The 19,214-nt window shown below is 48.2% G+C and overlaps 1 protein-coding gene across 8 annotated transcripts in view; it reads right to left on the bottom strand.

Moving 5' to 3' along the window:
• Positions 1-9,163, bottom strand: part of SAMD4A (sterile alpha motif domain containing 4A) — a 208,589-nt gene extending 199,426 nt beyond the window's left edge. For 4 of the 8 annotated variants that reach the window (XM_034769602.1, XM_034769605.1, XM_034769610.1 and 1 more), the window contains exon 1: positions 8,938-9,163. In XM_034769602.1, the coding sequence (XP_034625493.1) occupies positions 8,938-9,163 (226 nt within the window). Of the gene's footprint in view, positions 1-6,945; positions 7,606-7,948; positions 8,063-8,937 lie in introns of those variants that run through there. The other 4 variants (XM_034769603.1, XM_034769606.1, XM_034769612.1 and 1 more) reach the window with 2 other exon arrangements.
• Positions 9,164-19,214: the final 10,051 nt, after the last annotated feature.

The raw sequence follows: 19,214 nt of genomic DNA, 5'->3' as shown, positions 1-19,214 counted from the left end.
CTTGTCCTTGGGAGCCAAGCACTTAAAGTCATTACGCTGCGTGATGGGGTAATGCAAACCCCACACTAGACAAGGGGTTAAGGAGCTGCTCTGGGCACACCTGGCCCCATTCTGCCACACCAGCAAGGCACGCACAAGCTGGAGGGGGAGTTTAAAAGGGGAGCAGAGCTGCTTACATATGGACAGACCAGGGAAATCAACAGATCTTCAATCCTCAGCTCCTGAGGAAAGGGCTGACTGAAGGGCAGGAGCTTCTCAGACAACCACTGCCTGGAGGCCCCTCATCCTGGGACACCCTGAGAGGGAGGAATTCCCCCTCTCTCTTGTACTGATTCAATTTGTTTGAATGAAAAAAGAACAAGAGTATGGCACCTTAGAGACTAACAAATTTGTTAGGCTCTAAGGTGCCACAAGTACTCCTGTTCTTTTTGCGGCTACAGACTAACACAGCTGCTACTCTGAAACCTTTGTTTGAATGAGTTCCCCCTGCTTGTTGTTCTCAGACTACCCAGGAAGGGGAGAGACTTGGAAGTGATCTGGCCAGAGGGCCCACCTCTGCAGAGATGGAGCTGCCACACCACACCCAGCCATGAGGCGGTGCTAGCAGCGAGTCTCGTCCCTTCCTGCTCTGTTATTAATGATGACTGGGTTCTTTGGCTAGTGGAAGATTTGAGGACTCACAGGGTAGTTGGGGCAGCGCAGGCATAGCTAGGGACTCTCTCTGCTCTGTCATTTATGGCCGTGGCCAGTAGGAACTTTCTTTTATTAGGTGTTGCACCTAATGGCAGCAAGAGTTAGATGGAAGCAATAGCCCTTTGTTCTCTTAGTGCCCGGTCAGCACATATCTCAGAAATCAAAGGAAACAAATTTGATGGACTGATCGAGCGTAGGGTGCTCAGCACTTCAGAGAATCAGGTTTTTCCATGGTTCCATGGGGACTGGCCCAATAGCCTATAGTGAATTCAGCATGGTGCAGGCATCTGGCCACCAGACAGGGAATTTCAGAGCAGTCAGGAGGTGGGGGCACTTGGAAGGGAAAGCTCTAAACTCCAGAAGGACGTAAATTCCCACAATGGCCCCAACTGGCCAGCCAACAGAAGAAGGAAGCCTGGTTATGTCCTGCAGATTCCACCATAGGCCAGACCAGATGCACAAAGAGACGTGGCTTTCTTACTACATGTTCTAAATCCTAGTGCCCTGTTTAGCTAACATGGCTCTGATGTAGGGGAATCAACAGGAGGAAACCAGGCTGTACATCAATCCTACAATCACGAGGAGTGACTGCAGCTCATGCAGACATACCTGAGCTAGCTTTCATCTAGCTAGTTCAGATACCCAAGCAGAAGCATCAGCAGCAGGGGCTTCAGCATGAACTAGCCACTTAATTACCCAGAGCTCGTACCACCTGTGCTGAAACCCATACTGCCATGGTATCACAGCTCCAGCACGAGCTCTCTCGGGCAAGTCTATGTGAGCTGCGATCACACCCTGTGATTGCAGCATAGACATACAGGCAGGTCTCTGTAACTCAGGGTGTCTAAACCAACACACACCCTACTTCAGTTTCCACCTGCTGTCTCCTCCCAGAGCCCCACTTTCCCAGTCCTCATGGTAGAGCATTTTCAGCTATTAACTGAGGGGGCTAGTCACTTTTAGGGTGCAATGCCTCTGTGCAGAGAACCAGCATAAGATCTACATACCACTTAATCCCTATTCAGAGGTCATAAATGAAGCAGAGCCCTTGTGCCCGCTTGCTACATGGGCTGAATTCCACTCATTAACCCTTTTATTTGTGACTCCAAGATGTTTTGTGTCCAGACAGCTCTTTCCAGCTGGGTTTGAAGCTACCCATGTAGCCCTGTAACAGGGTGTAGCAGGGCCTGCCCTTGGTCCTGCCCCTGCTCTGTTCCAAAAACCACTCAGAGACCTTCTAGCTCAGCAACCATTGGTGCAGTTTATTTACAACATGTAATCCCACCACCTTCTTACCATCAACAGCATAGGGGCTTCAGCCTTAAGGGCTTCTCAGTCACTGCAGCCAGGAGGGAAGAGCTACCCCTCTCCTTCCACTCTGTGGCTTCCCCCTTTCTGTCTCCCTCCCCTCCCTCCTTTCTTCCTTCCTCTGAGGCTTTTATGCAGCCCCCGGCTAATTTGGCAAAGGGGAAACAGCTGCCAGCCTACCAGGCACAGGTTCTCTCTAGGCATCTCCAATCTACCATAATTAGAGCTGGTGTGACAAAGGGCTGGCTCAGCAGTCGCTGCTCAGCACCCTGTCACAAGCCCCCACAGCAAAACCAGGTTTGAAAACGAATAAAAAAAAAAAATGTAAATGATAATACTGAAAAACAGTAACTCTCAGTGGGAGAAACTTCCGGTGTCTAACCTTGTTTCCAACACCCCCACCCCCACACTAAACCGTTCTCATTCATTAAGTCATGGTGGAAGTATCTTGAATTCCTCACTGGTGCTATCTGCACACCCGTTCCTGTTCCCAGTGAAGTCAATGGGATTTTCCCGGTTATTACTTATATTACCATAGCACCTAGGAGCCCTAGTTATGGACCACAACCTCACAGCGGTAGGCACTGATCTCACTGGGAGCAGGAACAGGCCTTGTACACATTTAAACTCACAGTGGACTCAGATGGCTTTCTTCGATGCTACTGTTCCCACTGCTCACATCAGCCTGGATTTATTTACTCGTTGTTTGGTTGCTGTTTCTTTCTTACGAACCCCCTAGCAGTTTGAGTGCTGAAGAGCCAAAAGGTTGTCTGGGATTCTCTCTGCTTTGTTTGTTTGATCTTTGTGGATTTCTAAGTTGCATTCTACTGTATGCTACAATCATTAAAGATCTCCGACATGGATTGTGCATCTTATCCAATAGTGACCTGTAGGGATATTTTTGCTTTGCTTTTTTGTTTCTTATCAACCACCAGTAATTTTAAACAAGACATTTTCACGTGGTTTTAGAACAACATATACATTCACTGTGGCACCTGCATCACTTCTAGTCAAAATGTGCCTCTGTTGCATCAGAGACAACAGAGTAGCTTTCAGCTCGGGAAAGCCTATGGAGACCCCTGTTCTAAGGATTCTGTACACAGCTATTTTGTCTGTTAAGCGCCACTGGTAACAAAATGGCTGCAGGAACAGTAGGTTTCTTAGAAAAATCCCTTTTTGAGATTTACGCTGTAGCTGTGCATTCCAACCAGATCTACGTTTTACATGTCAGGTGCTCTAAATGAGAGCTGAATTTTCATTAATAGGCAAAGGAAAAACATATTAAAGAAAACCACATGAAGAAAACAGAAAGATGAAACTCTACCAAACATGCTTGCTTCACTAATAAAACCAATCAGTTTTAAAGAATTAATTTTTCTTCAATGTTTTTCATTCCATTTTCAATACTTGTGAGAAGCAGCAGGAAGGCAGCACTGAAGACTGGGGTCCGCAGAACGGAGCAACAACAACAAAAAACAAAACCCATCTGTGAAAGATCAAGTTCTCTCCCATTGCCCAGTCAACATGCCTCAAGCCCTGTCTCGTGGGACTTGCTGGGGAGAAGGTACTTTGCCTTCCATGTCTATTCAGCCGTTGGCCTCTCTGCTGACTCCAGTTACCTATGGTGGTATTTGTGAGGTGAACATCGATCCCATAAGAAATGTGATGAGTCAACACACTCATTTCAACAGCGATCAGATAGAGTCACTATCCATTTCAGTCAGATTTTACAAGCAACATAGGCCCTGTGTCCATAGAATGACTTTTCCCCATGAGAGACCAACTTTAAAGTCAATTCAAACATTCACACTGGCATGTTAGACTCTCATGTTGCTTTCACACTAGCTTCACCGGAGAAAATAGGACCATGGTTGTGCCTTTGTCACTATTTTTGTCTTTTTACTCCACTGAGGAAGCTAGAGATAGCCTGGAATTTAACTGACAGTAAGATCGATACACCACATGTAAAGATTTATGACCTAATCCTGTTCCCAAGTTACAGCTCTGATCCCGAAACCTCTTGTACTTGGGCAGATTGCTTCACCCAAGTGCAGACCCATTAATTCAAACACAGAGGAACAGCGGTCAGCTTCCATGCAAGAAGTTGCAGGATCAGGCCTGTGTCATTGGCAAAACTCCCACCAAGGGGGGAAAAATTAAGCCAAAAAGTAGGGCACAAATTGATATCTTTAGGTATTACTGTCATCACCACCAGCCATGGAAGAAACAAACCCAGGTTAGTTGTGTAAATTGTGGAATGTAAGTAGTAAGAGCAATAAAAAGTTAATTGTTGTTGTTAGACACAAGGTAGGTGAGATAACAACTTTTATCTGACCAAATTCTGTTGGTGGCACGTATAAGCCTTCGAACTACACAGAGTTCTCCAAGTCTAGGGAACGAAATCAGAGTGTCCAAGCTAAATACAAATTGGGACTGAGAGTTAAACATAAGGGGTAACGCATGTCATAGGAGGTCATTTGAGATGGAGTGGGCAGTAAGGGTTGATATGCAAAAGGGGTTTGAAGTGGGCCATAAAGGGTTACCAGGCAGGTGTGTGTTACAGACTGTTGTAATGAGCCATGAAATCAGTGTCCCTGTTGAGTCCACGGTTTTTGGCATCGAGCAGCATTAAGTTGTGGTTGTTGTGAGAACCTGGTATGATTTCATGTCTAGTCAAGTGACAAATGCCACGGTATGAAATGGGTGGTGAATAAGGGCTATTTAATATTATTTCAACAGGAGATCTCAAAGCATTTTAAAAGACAGGTGGTTTTACAAAATATGTCATGTTAATACCAAACTAAAAGTCACTTCCTATCATTTCTTCATTGCCAAACACAGAGACGAGGCATTCCTCTGTAACAATAGGATCACCCTGATCAAAAAGTAAACATCTTGATTCTCTGATGCAAAGGGATGTTTGCCTTATGTTTACTAAGCATCAAATTTACAAGAAGAAGAAATTAGTGGTTAGTGGTATCAGAAATTTAACAAAGGTTCTCAAGTCTTGCTATTGAGCCTATAAAAGCCCTAAAAGAACAGATGATTATTAGAACAAACATCTGAGCAAGTGCTATCAGCATCACAAATGTAATAATTAAGAGGCAAACCAAGGGCCCAATTCCACAAGCTTTCTTCCTAGGAGTAATCATTTTACCCATTGGGGTCAGTCACGTGTAAGTACTGGAAAGATCAGGATCTTCGTTTCTACTACTGTTTTGGCGAGAGACTGATCATTATGCAGAAAGTCCTTTCATTCATACATGACCTAATATATGGATGGGCTTTACAGGAAATTTTTCTATCATAATTTAAACAGGTACGTCACAGCTACTGCAGTCTGCAGATAAATCATTCATGTGTAATCTTTTGACAAATAAATGTGACGTAACTATTACAGGAAATCCAGGTAAAACTAAAAACCAGAAGTTTATACAATGGTGCACAGCCACATACACTACTGGGAACCAAAGATAAATTGTGCTAATGCAGGTAAGAGGAATGGCGATTCTATTCTGTGGAAGATCAGTTTAAAAGAGTGTGATCTCCTTCCCAATTTATTCTTATTTAGGCCTCCACCCGCAAATGTACGAGGTTAGACTGTTCAGCTGTTTATAAAATGTAGTATTGCACTGAAATGTACACTGCAACATTCTTCCCAGGCACTCATACGAACTATATAAGGAAATATCCAATTCCAGTGTGTTCACCATTGTGATGATAGAGCTCTGTACACTAGAACAGCCCCTGAGTTGGTTTCCTAAAGGCGTACTTAAATATATCCTAGGCCTAACAACATTGTACTGGACGTTGTCATCAAATGGCAGCATAGACAGCTGCCAAAGCTTGCAGGCTCAGTGCTCTAATATGGAACAGCTGGAAGAGGACCCTGCATTCTTTTCTCTCAGTAAACACTGGGGGCTCTGTTCAGTATCCTACTGCAATAAAGCCTAAAGAATTTCACCTATCAACTGACAGACTTTCCCCCCTCCACAGACTATGCTTTTTGTGTTCTTTTAACCATGTGCAGAAGTCCAAGGTGTACATATTTAATCCTACAAACTATATTAAAATATCTGAGACAAGAACAGGAGGGATTATATTTGTTTGGGGGGGGGGATTTTTTGCAAATGGAATAGAACTAGGTAATTTAGCTATGTGTTTAACCTCATCTCTGCAGAGAGTAGTTTGGACATTTATTTTGGAAGGTTTCTTTAAAAGAGTGTGTGTACACACTTGTGCACACACACAAAGCACAAGTTTAATTTCACTTACACCAATTTAGTTCTCCTAACTTTCACTGGTGTATAAATGAGATCAAAATCAGGCCCATATATATTAAATGTACATCCCTGGGAAAGTACATGCACCATATACACTAACTGAACTATGTACAGCAGCCCTAAATGGTCTAGTAATATCTTTCCGCAGCTTCTGTGGAATATACAGAGCATTCAAAGCCGCAAGGAAAAAAATATATTCAAACAGGACCTGAATGATGAAACAAATTACCATTTAACAAAAGATTAAGATACCTCAGCTAGCCACAGCTCAACAAAATACTCGTTTGTATTAGATAATGAGGAGATTCTTCTGCATGTTGCTTAAAGCAAAGCAAGCCACGTTGTCCAAAAGAAGCCTAGAAAATCCAGACTCTACGTGACCTGACTGACTTATTTCATAGGAAACTGCATAAGAGAAAAATCAATCATTCATGCTACCGTAGTTACACCACTGAATAGACTGTAGTAGTTTGCTGTGAAAAATCAAACTGAAATAAGTCATCACTAGTCTGAAACATAAAATGTAAAAAGGGAAGCTGTTAACAATGAGGCTGGTTCATTTGGAGCCCCAGCTCCCTGACCTCCCCTTTTTTGCCATCATTAGGGTATCAATCAGAGAACAATGTAGCATTCAAAATGGATTGGTTGCACCAAAACTTACCAGGGTTGTTGGCTTCCCCTTCTAGAATGTGCAGCTCAGTGCAATCTGCCAACGAATGCTCCAGGCAGAGCTGGAGGAAACGGGCTTGGGATCGACTCACCCGCTTCAACAAGGAGAGCAAAGCAACAGTCTGCTCGCATTCATTCCAGCCTTTAAACCAACCAGCCAGCACTCCAACCTGATCTCGAAACATCATGATTAGGTTGGGGTGGGGAGTGGAGGGAGGAAAAAAACAAAAAACAAAAACAAAAAAACACCTCTGCAGGGGAAAAAAAATTCCCTCAAAGTTCTTTTCCCCCGTGTCTGTCTCACAATTTTATTTATTAATCGGATGGATTTTTGGACCCAGCCGTCAGCTCAGATGTGGGTCTGGTTTCTCTTCTCCTCTTTCTATCTTCAGTTCAGTGTCCTGATGGCTTCTTGTTAAATTCCCCAAAGATGATGACACAAAGTGGCACAGGGAAATAGGGATGGGAAATTGTATATTATATATACACACACACATAGATATATAAATCTCAACAAGGCACAGGAGTGGATGAATAGCTTCTTCTTCTTTCCCCTCGGGTTATTTTAGCCTAGCGTCTCCAGCTCTCTCCTCCCCTGGGTGGCAATCTGGACCATCCACACCCGCATTCCTCCCAAAGCAAATGTTCACAACTGGAAAGAGAAAAGAATTGCTGATGATGATGACACACTTTGCAAGGAAACGCTATGATTCAGCATGACAGCAGCAGAGCCCGCTTCCTAACATAGCAAAGGAGATTTCAGGTCAACAACACAGGGAAGGGGAACAGGAGGGTGGAGGGGAAAGGCAAGAAAGAAAGGGGGAGGGAGGAAGACACCGAGCCTCTAAAAATTCAGCCCCCATACACAGCAACTGAGAGATGCAGGCTTTGCAGCTAATGGTTTAAAGAAACCTCCCTCCTCCACAGAAGGAGGGAGCTCCCTGTTGCTGCCGTAAAAGGGTTCCTAGTGCTGGGAAGGTTCTTTAGGGACCTACCTGCTTTAAACGGCAACGGCTGCAAGAGACCATTCGTGCAGAAGAAAACTTACACTGCGGCTATAAAGCCCTAATGCAAAGTAGGAGCAGCCCTGGTGCTTTCCTCTCCACCTCCTCCTCCTCCTCCCCGGGAAGCAGCCGAGTTGCTGCAGCTCCATCTACAGCAATCAAGCATCTCAAGCCAGCCCCTTTGGATGGAGGCCCTAAACAGCAGCAGCGTGAGACAAAAATAAACTCTACCCACCCCCGACTTCATCACACAGCCCGGCAGGCACAGGCCAGCCCAGGGAGTCTTCGGGTCCCCCTCTCCCTTTTTAGGCTGCTTAAAAAAATGATCACATCCCCCCCACCACCACCACCGCAAGCTATTTTCCAAATATCTCCACCGATCCACTGCTCCAGCGGGCGGGAGGAAGGGGGATGTCTCTCTCTCTCTCTGTCCTACCGAAGCGCTCATGAAATCAGCCCGGTTTTACATACGCATTTTCCACATTCAAGGCATCGCCTTGTGACCAAAGGAGCGACCAGGTCCATTAGCCTCAAGGGAGCTTTGCAAAATGCAAATGAGCGCTGAGCAACGAGCCCCTTCCCGCCACATAACTGCACCCCTCACCCCCAAAGTTGGGCTTTTCTGCTTCATCTAGGATGGCTCTCAGCCACCCCCCGTGCTGTTCCCCCCAGCCCACGGGGGTGGCACAGACGTGGGCAGGGCAGGGCCAGCCCCTTGGGGGCTCTAAGCACTGCAGGGATGTTTTGGGGAGCCCCCCCCCCATGCAACACGCAAAAAATTATAAACCCCCCCCCCCCCCCGGAGCTGCCGGGGACCCCCGGCTATTGCTTAATCTGCCAATGCCCGGCGCGGAGCGGGGCACAGACAAGCGCCAGGGCGGGGAGAAGAGCTTGGTCCAGCCCCAGGGAAAGCACGAGCGCTGCCGCCCCACCACGGCCAGCTCCCCGCGGCACCATCGCGGCACGCCCCGGGCACCCACCTGGCTCCCCCCCATGCTGACCCCCGGCTCCCTCGGGAGGCTGAGGCAGGTGCCTCGCGGCTGTCAGGCGGGCTGCGGCTGGCGGCGCCCCGGCCGTGCCATGGCGGGGAGCGGGCAGGGCGCGATCCCGCCGGGCGGTGCAGCAGCAGCGCCGGGCGCCTGGCTGGGCGAGACTGAGCCGCGCCGAGCCCCGCGCCCCAGCTCCCCACATGCTACTCATTAGCATAACCCATTACGTCATGGGCTCGCGGCGCGAGGCCCCCGCCCCCCGGGTCGGGGCAGCGCCAGGGGAGCCCGGAGCGGGCCGGGCTCGCGGCCGCGGGGCGGGTCCTTCCTGCCTCGGCCGGCCCCTGCCGCGGGCCCCCAGCACCCCGGGCATGGCGCGGCGCGGTGCAACGCTCCCTGGCCGGCCCCGCCGGGGGCGTGAGACCGGGCCGGGCGGTCCGCCGCATCCCGGGCTGTGTGTGTGCTGCAAATACACCCCAGCGGGCTTCACAATCACACTGTGTGTGTGTGTGCTGCAAATACACCCCAGCGGGCTTAACAATCACACTGTGTGTGTGTGTGTATGCGTGCTGCAACTGTACCCCAGCGGGGCTTCACACTCTGTGTGTTTGTGTGTGTGTGTACGTATTGCAAATACATCCCAGCGGGGCTTCACACTCTCTGTGTGTGTGTGTANGTGTGTACGTATTGCAAATACATCCCAGCGGGGCTTCACACTCTCTGTGTGTGTGTGTACTGCAAATACATCCCAGCGGGGTTTCACACGCTCTGTGTGTGTGTGTGTGTGTGTGTGTGCGCTGCAAATACACCCCAGCGGGCTTCACTATCACACTGTGTGTGCGTGTGGCAAATACATCCCAGCGGGCTTCACAATCACACTGTGTGTGTGTGTATGTGTGCTGCAAATGTACCCCAGCGGGGCTTCACACTGTGTGTGTGTGTGTGTGTGTGCTGCAAATACACCCCAGCGGGGCTTCACACTGTTTGTGTGTGCTGCAAATACAGCCCAGTGCACTTCACACTGTGTGTGTGTGTGTGTGTGTGTTTGTTGCAAATACACCCCAGCGGGGCTTCACACTGTGTGTGTGTGCTGCCAATACACCCCAGCGGGCTTCACACTCTGTGTGTGTGTGTTGCAAATACACCCCAGCGGGCTTCACAATCACACTGTGTGCGCGCTGCAAATACACCCCAGCAGGCTTCACACGCTGTGTATGTGTGTGCTGCAAATACACCGGAGTGGGGCTTCAAACTCACTGAGTGTGTGTGTGCATGCTGCAAATACACCCCAGTGGAGTTTCACACTCAGTCTCTGCGTGTGTGTGTGCTGCAAATACACCCGAGTGGGCTTGCTTCACTCTGTGTGTGTGCGCACGCTGCAAATACACCCCAGCGGGGCTTCAGACTCACTGAGTGTGTGTGCGCGTGCTTGTGCTGCAAATAGACCCAAATGGGGTTTCACATTCAGAGTGTGTGTGTGTGTTCTGCAAATACAACCCCTGTGGGCTTCACAGTCACTGTGTACTTCAAAAATATACAGCAGGGTTTCACATTGTGTGTGTGTTTGTGTGCTCCAAATACACCCCAGTGGGTCTTCACACTGTGTGTGTATGCGTACATGCTGCAAATACATCCCAGCTGGCTTCACACGTGTGTGTGTGTGCACTGCAGAGACACCCCAGTGGACTTCACAATCACTCTGTGTGTGTGTGTGTGTTGCAAATACACTTTAGCGGGGCTTCCCTTCAAACCCTGGGATGGGTGGGTGTGCTGCAAATTCACCCCTGTGGGCTTCACACTGACAGTGTGTGCACTGCAAATACATCCCAGTGTGGCTTCAAACTCAGTGTGTGTGTGTGTGTGCTGCAAATACACCCCACTAGGGCTTCCTTTCACACCCAGGCTGTGTGTGTGCTGCAAATACACCACATCAGGGCTTCACATCACTCTGTGCTGCAAATACACCCCACTGGGACTTCCTCCAAACCCAGGATCTGTGTATGTGTGCTGCAAGTACACCCTATTAAAGCTTCACACCCCACTGTGTGTGTATGCTGTAAATACACCACCAGCTGAGCTTCACACCCACTATGTGTGCATGTTGTAAATACTGTACTCCCACTCACCTGAGCTTTTCCTTGCACAATATATTTATGTTTTCCAAATACTGCAATTGGCAAAGTTTTCCTTTCCACGGTTCTGCAGGTGTGTTTGCATGTGTCTGTAAAATGGGGCAAACACCACCACTGGACAGGGATTCCCCTTTGCACCACTGGATGCGTGCTGGTGCAAATGTTGCCACAGGCTAGGAACTTTTCCCTTTGCATCACAATCTTTCTGTGAATCAAATTGTGTGCGCACACGTGCAGAACATAGGTTGGTGGCATTCATCAGCAATCCTGCAGGAGGAGGATAGGAAGCCCATGTTTGGACCATGACTGTAGATACTCTAGGACTCTTTTAATAAGGGTTTATTGCAAATATCGACGCTGAATGAGCTCTCCTTTCATGCCAGCATGTATGGGTTACACATTGCAGCACTTGTCAATGGGACACTGACCAGGGAGCGGAGGAGACATGTTCTTTCCTCTTCCTAAGTAACAAAGCTGGTTGGTAAAGACCTTTGACTGCCCTTTAAAGTGACTCAGGGAAGCTTTCTGGGTGGCTGGGAGAGCAAGCCTCACCTCTCTTGCTAAAGGGAGAGGGTTAAAAATCCACCCTCCTTTACCCCAGCGCATCTCCACTGGATTCAAGCAGGCCTGCGTGGTTGAGGATGGGGCAGGCGGGGTTCCACACTGGTGCTACCGCAGAGCCTATTTGGAGTCACATGGTGCAATGAGCTATTGGATACTCATTCAAAAAAAAAAAAAAAATCAACCAAGCAATGCCTAGAGCTTGCGGCTTGAGAAACAATGTACCAAGTGTAAGCAAGAGCTTTGCATGAGAGTCACATCGCGTGTATTCTCTGCAATACTGTACCAGCAATCCACAAGGGAAAACGAAAAAGGGAATATCGCCGCCACCTACCATTATCAGCAAATACAAGGGGCGGGAGGGGGGGAGAAATGTGGAAAATGCTCATATAAGGATGTCCCAAAGCATTGCAATGCAAGCACATTGGCTTGGAGCATCTCTCTGGATTAAGCCACTTGAATGAAGCAGGGAGAACTTGCCACGATCTGGGTGGAAACCATTCTGCAAAGTACACATTCCCTGTGGCCTGGGCTGACTCCTCGGTGCAGTGAAATGATGCTTTCCAGGGTGTGCAATGAGTTGTTGATGGTGATACAAATCAATGTGTGTGGCACATACGGAAAAATAAATGTGAATGAGATCAAAATAGTACGGTGTAGGAGACCAGAGTGCCTGTGGAAATTAACCAATCCCGTGCTGCATTGTTGTTTTTAGATGGGTATTAAAATAACTTTGAAATTTCACAAATGTAGCCTGACCCATTCACTGAAACAAGCACACTAGTGTAAATTTGAAGTAATTCCAATGACTGCAGTGGTTCTACTCCAGACGTACACCCGTGTAACAAGAGCTAGACACTACATGATACTACCAATAAATAATAATAATGACAAACTATATTTCAATCATATGCAAATATTTTTATAAATATAAAATGAGAACTTAATATTTTGTATGCATAGATGATTTATACCCAAGCATTAATTATTTATAACATAATAGAACTGAGAGGCTCCAATCACAATGCAGGCCCCATTGTGCTGGGCACTGTATAAACATAGAATCCTAGAATATCAGGGTTGGAAGGGACCTCAGGAGGTCATCTAGTCCAATCCCCTGCTCAAAGCAGGACCAATCCCCAGAAAGAAGCAGGACCAATCCCCAGAAAGATTTTTACCCCAGATCCCTAAATGGCCTCCTCAAGGATTGAACTCACAACCCTGGGTTTAGCAGGCCAATGCTCAAACTACTGAGCTATCCCTGCCTCCCTCATGTAGCAAAGAGACCATCTCTGACCTGGACAACTCAAGATCCTGGTTAATGACAAGACGTCCCAGGTGAATAAAACAAACAGATGGGTAGGGGTAGGGGTAGGGGTGGGAGAGAGGGGAGACAAGGCGTGACTATCAAATGAGCATATTTTCACAGAGACTAGCTGTACGCACATTGTAACATGCCACCTGATTTCAGCCGAGCAGGCAGAAATCACAACTATGTAAGCAATTTCAGTCTCACTTGGCTGTGATTTAGGTGTCAACATATCAGCTGAGCGTTTGTGACTGGTGCATGTTTCATCAATACCGATTGTAAAACTGACTCCAATACATTTTAAATGAAAATCAACATTGTGAAAGGATTGTGCAAATTTTCCCTAGCTGGTGTTATGATAATGACATAAAATAAAGTAGTGGGCAAAGCCAAGAGGATGGGGTAGTTTTATAGCAGTGGTAATTGGTTCTGCTGCCTTTATCTGTAGGGGTTAGTTTGAATCCAGCTTGTAACAATAATGACCAAAAGTTGCCTCCAGATGAAGGCCATTTGATAGTCTAGGTACATTGAGTTCAGTGATTTCAGCCTTTTCCCCCATGCATGAGTGTCTGCATCATAAAAACCACCAACACAATTGACACTTGTTGCAAACCGGGCTGTCCAACTTAGCAGAAAGGCTGAGGAATGAATGGGAACCATTCTGAATATAAAAGGGCCAAAAGTCAAAACCAGTAGTGGGATAGTCATTTTGTAGGGAATGAGATTCTTCCCATTGGACTTTCTAACCATTCTACAGAATGCTTCCGCAGGGCATTAATTTTCTGTTAAATTCTACAGGATGAGCCAAACAAAAACCCAACCCCGTAAAAAACTAAAATGCCATAGGGTTTTCCCATAAGGCAAGGAGACTACATTTAGGCCTAGCCTCCACTTACAAATTTTGTCATTATAACTAAAACAACAAAACCTTCCTAGCATAGGTGCAGCTTATACCAGCAAAAAAGTGCTTTTCCTGGTATAGCTTATGCTGGTTTGGCAAGTGGAAAGCACTTTTATGCCAGCTGTGTCGACACTAGGGCTTTTCTCAGCAAAGAAATGTCACAAAGTTCCCATCCCTAACTGACATTGCTTTCCTGCCGAAAGTTTCTAGTGTGGACTTGGGCTTAGTCTGGTCCCTGACCGGTTCCCCCCATCAGGCACAGGCTGGTGGGGGAATTTGAATTGGTACACCTGTAGCTGTTCTGTGGATAAATGGAGGACTTCCACCTCCACCAATGTCGGTCCAGCACCTTTGATGAGCAGCAAATTCACACACAAAATTAACAGTATTCTAAAAAACGCCAAAATATAATCTCCAAATCAACTCCCTGGATGCTGTTAGAGGAAAACACCATCTAGTGGACAGCAGTAGTAATCACATCACTGATTGGTAAGACAACAGAGTATTCCCAAGTTCTGCACACTGGGAGGGAATAATGCAGGCCCACCTGAGCTATATTGGTAATAATCGAACACCCCTAAACAGGGAAGATCATGCATTTGGTGTGAGCTTCTGGTCTCTGCTCTCTCCCTTCAGCTATCAGTTTCAGGGCAAGACTTACAAACCAGATATATTGGGAACTGTCTGGCTAATGCATTCTGGTTTCAGAAGCACGGCTGCGTGAATCCCCACATGCTCTGTGCCCTTGGCCCCTCATGACATTGGGCTTTCTGGAGTACCAGGCAGGTCCAGCAGGTGAAGAAGTTTGGAGCCGTTAGAGAAAATGATGGCTACTGGAAGGATCAAGTAACGGGGCTGTTGTAGGACAACCCAAGGCTTGGTCCCAGACATCATAGCATTATATACAGAGGGGATCTTTTACTATCCCCCATGGCTTGTGTTTTCTTATCATGCCACACAGAGAGGGGCTCTGGAATGACAGCTGGGAGGCAGATGGGGTGGTAGGCAGTGGTGGGTGGTGGAGGAACGGCCTGTGAGCCAAAGCAGTGGGTGTAATTGTGCAAAGCTGCAGTTGGAAGGTGGAGGAGGTGGGAAGTGGCGGGAGAGAGGCTAGATCAGGTGGAAAATGAAGCTGACAACCACATCTTACATCTGGCCATTTTTAACAGGTGAGGCAGCACATTACAGGCCATGGCCTGATTCCATCTGAGAGCGGATGCAAGGCACAGTTGACCCAGAGGGTGGGGCTGGTTGGCTCTTAGACCCAGATACACAAAGGTATTTTGGCTCCTAACTTTCATTGAAACCAGTGGAAGTTAGGAGCCTAAGTATCTTTGGGGATCCGGGGCTATGACCACGTCTACACTACAAACTTTGGTTGATGCAAGTAATGTCGGCGTAAAGCCGCTGCAGTTAGCATATTGCTCGTGCATGTGCCTACTTGACTCCTTGCGTCAGCGTTGAGAGTACTCAGCTGGAGTGCTCGTGTTGATGCCCACTGCCGTGCACCATGGGTAGGTATCGCAGTGTGCAGCTCACCATCATCCAGCACAATGCCTCTTGGGAAATTTTGGCAACGCATAATGGGGCAGAAACGAGTAATGCAGGAGTGAGTAGGAGCCAGTGATCAAGCTATCATCATGCAACTTTCTCCATCCCATAATACCATCCATATCCCATAATTGTTGTGCTTTTTTTTAAAAATCCCACAAACCTGGGTGGCACATTTCGCTGTCTGCCATCTCTGATGGAAGCATGAAGCCTGCACAGCTCTGCCCTATTATGGTAAGCATTGCCAACACAGGGCACACGATCCAACGGTATTTGAAGAGCCACAAGAAGAAATGCAGCAGCAGGAGATATGATGGTTTTATGGAAGACAGATTGCTGCGGGCTACAGCAAAAGCCAATTCACGGTGGTTGTTGGTGTTCATGGAGCAGCTGCAGATGGTGGAGTGCTGCTTCTGGGCCTGAGAACCAAGCACCCACTGGTGGGATCTCATCATAATGCAGATTTGGGAGGATGCAGAAGTTTTTGATGCAAAAGGCCATGTTCCTTGATCTGTGTGCTTAGCTCACCCCACCCCCTCCAGCACAGCAACACCAAAATCAGAGCTGTACTAGCAGCGGAGAAGTGAGTGGTGATCGTGCTGTGGAAACTTGCAACACCAGATGCTACTGGTCAGTGGGAAATGACTTTGGAGCTAGAAAATCCACTGTGGGGGCTGTTGTCATGCAAGTGTGCAGGGCCATTAATCGACTCCTGCAATGGAGGACTGTGACTCTCAGTACTGTGCAGGACATGGCGGATGGATTTGCAGCAATGGGCTTCCCGAATTTTGGTGGGGGTGATAGATGGCATGAATATCCCTATGTGATGGGATGTACAAACCCCACACTGGGCCAGAAGGTAGCTCTGCCCCTCCAGCCCTGCAGACCATGGTCCAATTGGAGAAAGGGTTGAAAAGGGAGCAACCCAGCTCAGAAGTGGTGAGGAGGACAGATCAACCCTGAAGGTTACTGACAAGGGCTTCAGAGAAGTCTCCCCGAGGGGATATAACTCTGCTGAGCCCAGTTGGGGCTGGCAGTTTGGTTCCCCTTTCTTTTTCTCTTCATGTTGAACTGGAAGCTGGGAGAGGAAAGCAGCAGGAAGAAGTGACCCAAGGAGGGTAACTCACAGGGCACCTTCGGGGGCCAGACACTGTTGACCGTCCTAGGGCCCTGGGTCAGAGCCTGCTGGAGTGGGTGGCCCAGGCTCCCCTACCACTGCCCTATGACCAGAGGGACGCAAGCCTCTTGCCCACCTCTGATTAAAAGAGGGCCTGGGCCGCAAGACCTACCCATTGGGAGGTGGCGCTAAGTGTGCTAACCACTAGGCCACCTAACCCACTGAGGACTCTATCATACCCTATTTTGGCACCAGGCCGCCTTGCCACAGAGTACATCAACAGAAAGGGCAACTTTTCTATGGTTATGCAAGCATTAGATTACTGGGGACACTTCACCAAAATCAATGTTGGCTGGTCAGGGAAAGTGCATGACCCTCACATCTTTAGAGAGACGAGGTGGGTGAGGTAATATTTTTTACTGGACCGACTTCTGTTGGTGAGAGAGACAAGTTTTCGAGCTTACACAGCGCTCTTCTTCAGGTGTGGGAAAGGAACTCCAAGTGTCACAGCTAAATGCAAGATGGGAACAGATTGTTTAGCATATTCTATGTGTTAACTACTTATGCTAAACAATCTGTTCCCACCTTGCACTTAGCTGTGATGCTCAGAGTATCTTTCCCAGACTTGAAGAAGAGCTCTGTGTGGCTCGAAAGCTTGTCTCTCTCACAAAGCAAAGTTAGTCCAATAAAAGATATTACCTCACCCACCGTGACTCTCTAATATCCTGGGACTGACATGGCTACAACTACACTGCATATTCCCATCTTTAAGAGCACTGGACTGTTCAGAGAGCTACAAGCAGGGACTTTCTTTCCTGACCGCTGAATTACCATTGGCGATGTTGAAATAGCCATAGTGATCCTGGGGGACCCAGTTTACCCCGTACTCCCCGGCCTCATGAAACTGGACGTCAGCCACCTCGACAGCACCAAGGAAAGAGTCAACTACTGGCTCAGCAGGTGTAGAATGACAGCTGATGGGCTTTTGGTAGAATGAAGGGACGCTGGCGTTGATTACTGAGAAGATTGGATCTCAGTGAAAAAACATCCCAGTGGTTATAGCTGCCCCTCAAGGCTGCAACGGCAGCAGCTACAGATAAAACACAGAGAGGTGTCATTGTATTTGCAGTCGCAACGGCCAGCAAAAGTTAGGTTTCAGAACTCCCTTCCCTTGTTCCCCAAGAGTTTTAAATAAGATGCTTCAGAGCACCTCTGCACAGCACCACTCTGCAGTCCTAGCTATGGGGAGTATGGCCCACCAGGGGTGAGGGGGCCAGGAAAATTAGAAGGGAATTGTGCGGTTGCATGAAAGTAAAATTTTGCCCCCTATTTCCATGGATATGAGTACAGGACAATGGTACTGAATACTGGCAGTTTTTCACCGGCGGTGGTGATTTCAGCTGATATTCTTGAGTGTAACAAAGGCACAGAGAGCTCAGCGGTTGGTGGCATGTCGAAGCTGCCCGGGCTTGGATGCCGTTAGCTTGTTTACTGCAATGGTGCTTGGGGATGTCACTGCAGACTGGCATGGGAAAGTGTATTTCTTTCTCTGCAGCAGGAAAGCTGTGTGATGGAGTGCCCACCCCACACAAAGCCTGGAGGGGGTAAAGTGGCTAGGCAGGCCAATTAACTGCCCAGGCTGCACCTAAAGAGGGAGACCGGGAGCAGGCCACTAATTGAAAATGGGCTCAGCTTGGCAGGAACAGGATGGGCCTGTATAAAGCCCAGGAGCTGCAAATGACTGAGCCTGGGAGAGGAGCATGCGCAAATGCCAATGACACTGATGTATGCAGGATTGTTGTAGCTGTGTTGGTCCCAGGATATTAGGGAGACTATCTTGTAGCCTGCAGAAGAGCTCTGTATAAGCCATAGGCACCGACTTCCCCTCTGCCCGGTGGGTGCTCGCCCCACGCCCTACCTCTGGCCCTACCCCTGCACTGCCCTCGCCCCACCCCCATTCCACTCCTTCCTCAAAGTCCCCGCCTCACCACACCTTTTCCTACCCCAGCCCCGTCCCCTTCCTGCCCCCATTCCACCCCCTTCCTCCAAATCCCCACCCCTGCCCTGCCTCTTCTCTGCCTCCTCCGCTGAGAGCGCTACATCCCCGCTCCTCCCCCTCCCTCCCAGAAAGTCCTAAGCACCGCCAACGGGAAGCGCTGTGAGAGAGGGGGTCACGGTGTGCTCAGGGGGTAAGGAGGCAAGGAGGGGGGAGCTTGGCTGCCGGTGGGTGCGGAGCACCTGCTAATTTTTCCCCATGAGTGCTCCAGCCCCAGAGCACCCACGGAGTTGGCGCCTAAGCTCAAAAGCTTGTCTCTCTCACCAACAGAAGTTGGCCCAGTAAAAGATATTACCTCACCCACCTTGTCTCTTTAATCATACCAGTGACGGGAATAATTCCTCTGCATCCTGTTCTGTGGAACACAAGCACCGAGTCTCCCAAAAGCAGGGGAGACTACAAAGAAGATGAGGAGACCAGGGTTTGCCATTGTGGTCAATAGCTTTTCCTTGGAGCCATTCTGGAGTGTCAGAAAGTGGAACAATCCGTGATAATAATGCCTTGCCCTTACATAGCATTTTCATGGAAAGCTCTCAGAGCACTTTACAGACATGCACAATTTCTTTGCCTTGTACTGCAGACCTTGGGAAACTGAGGCAGAGGGACAGGTTTCAGAGTAACAGCCGTGTTAGTCTGTATCCGCA

The sequence above is a fragment of the Trachemys scripta genome, chromosome 4, assembly GCF_013100865.1.
Source record: "Trachemys scripta elegans isolate TJP31775 chromosome 4, CAS_Tse_1.0, whole genome shotgun sequence".
NCBI lineage: Eukaryota > Metazoa > Chordata > Testudines > Emydidae > Trachemys > Trachemys scripta.
This window is presented reverse-complemented; position numbering and strand designations above follow the sequence as displayed.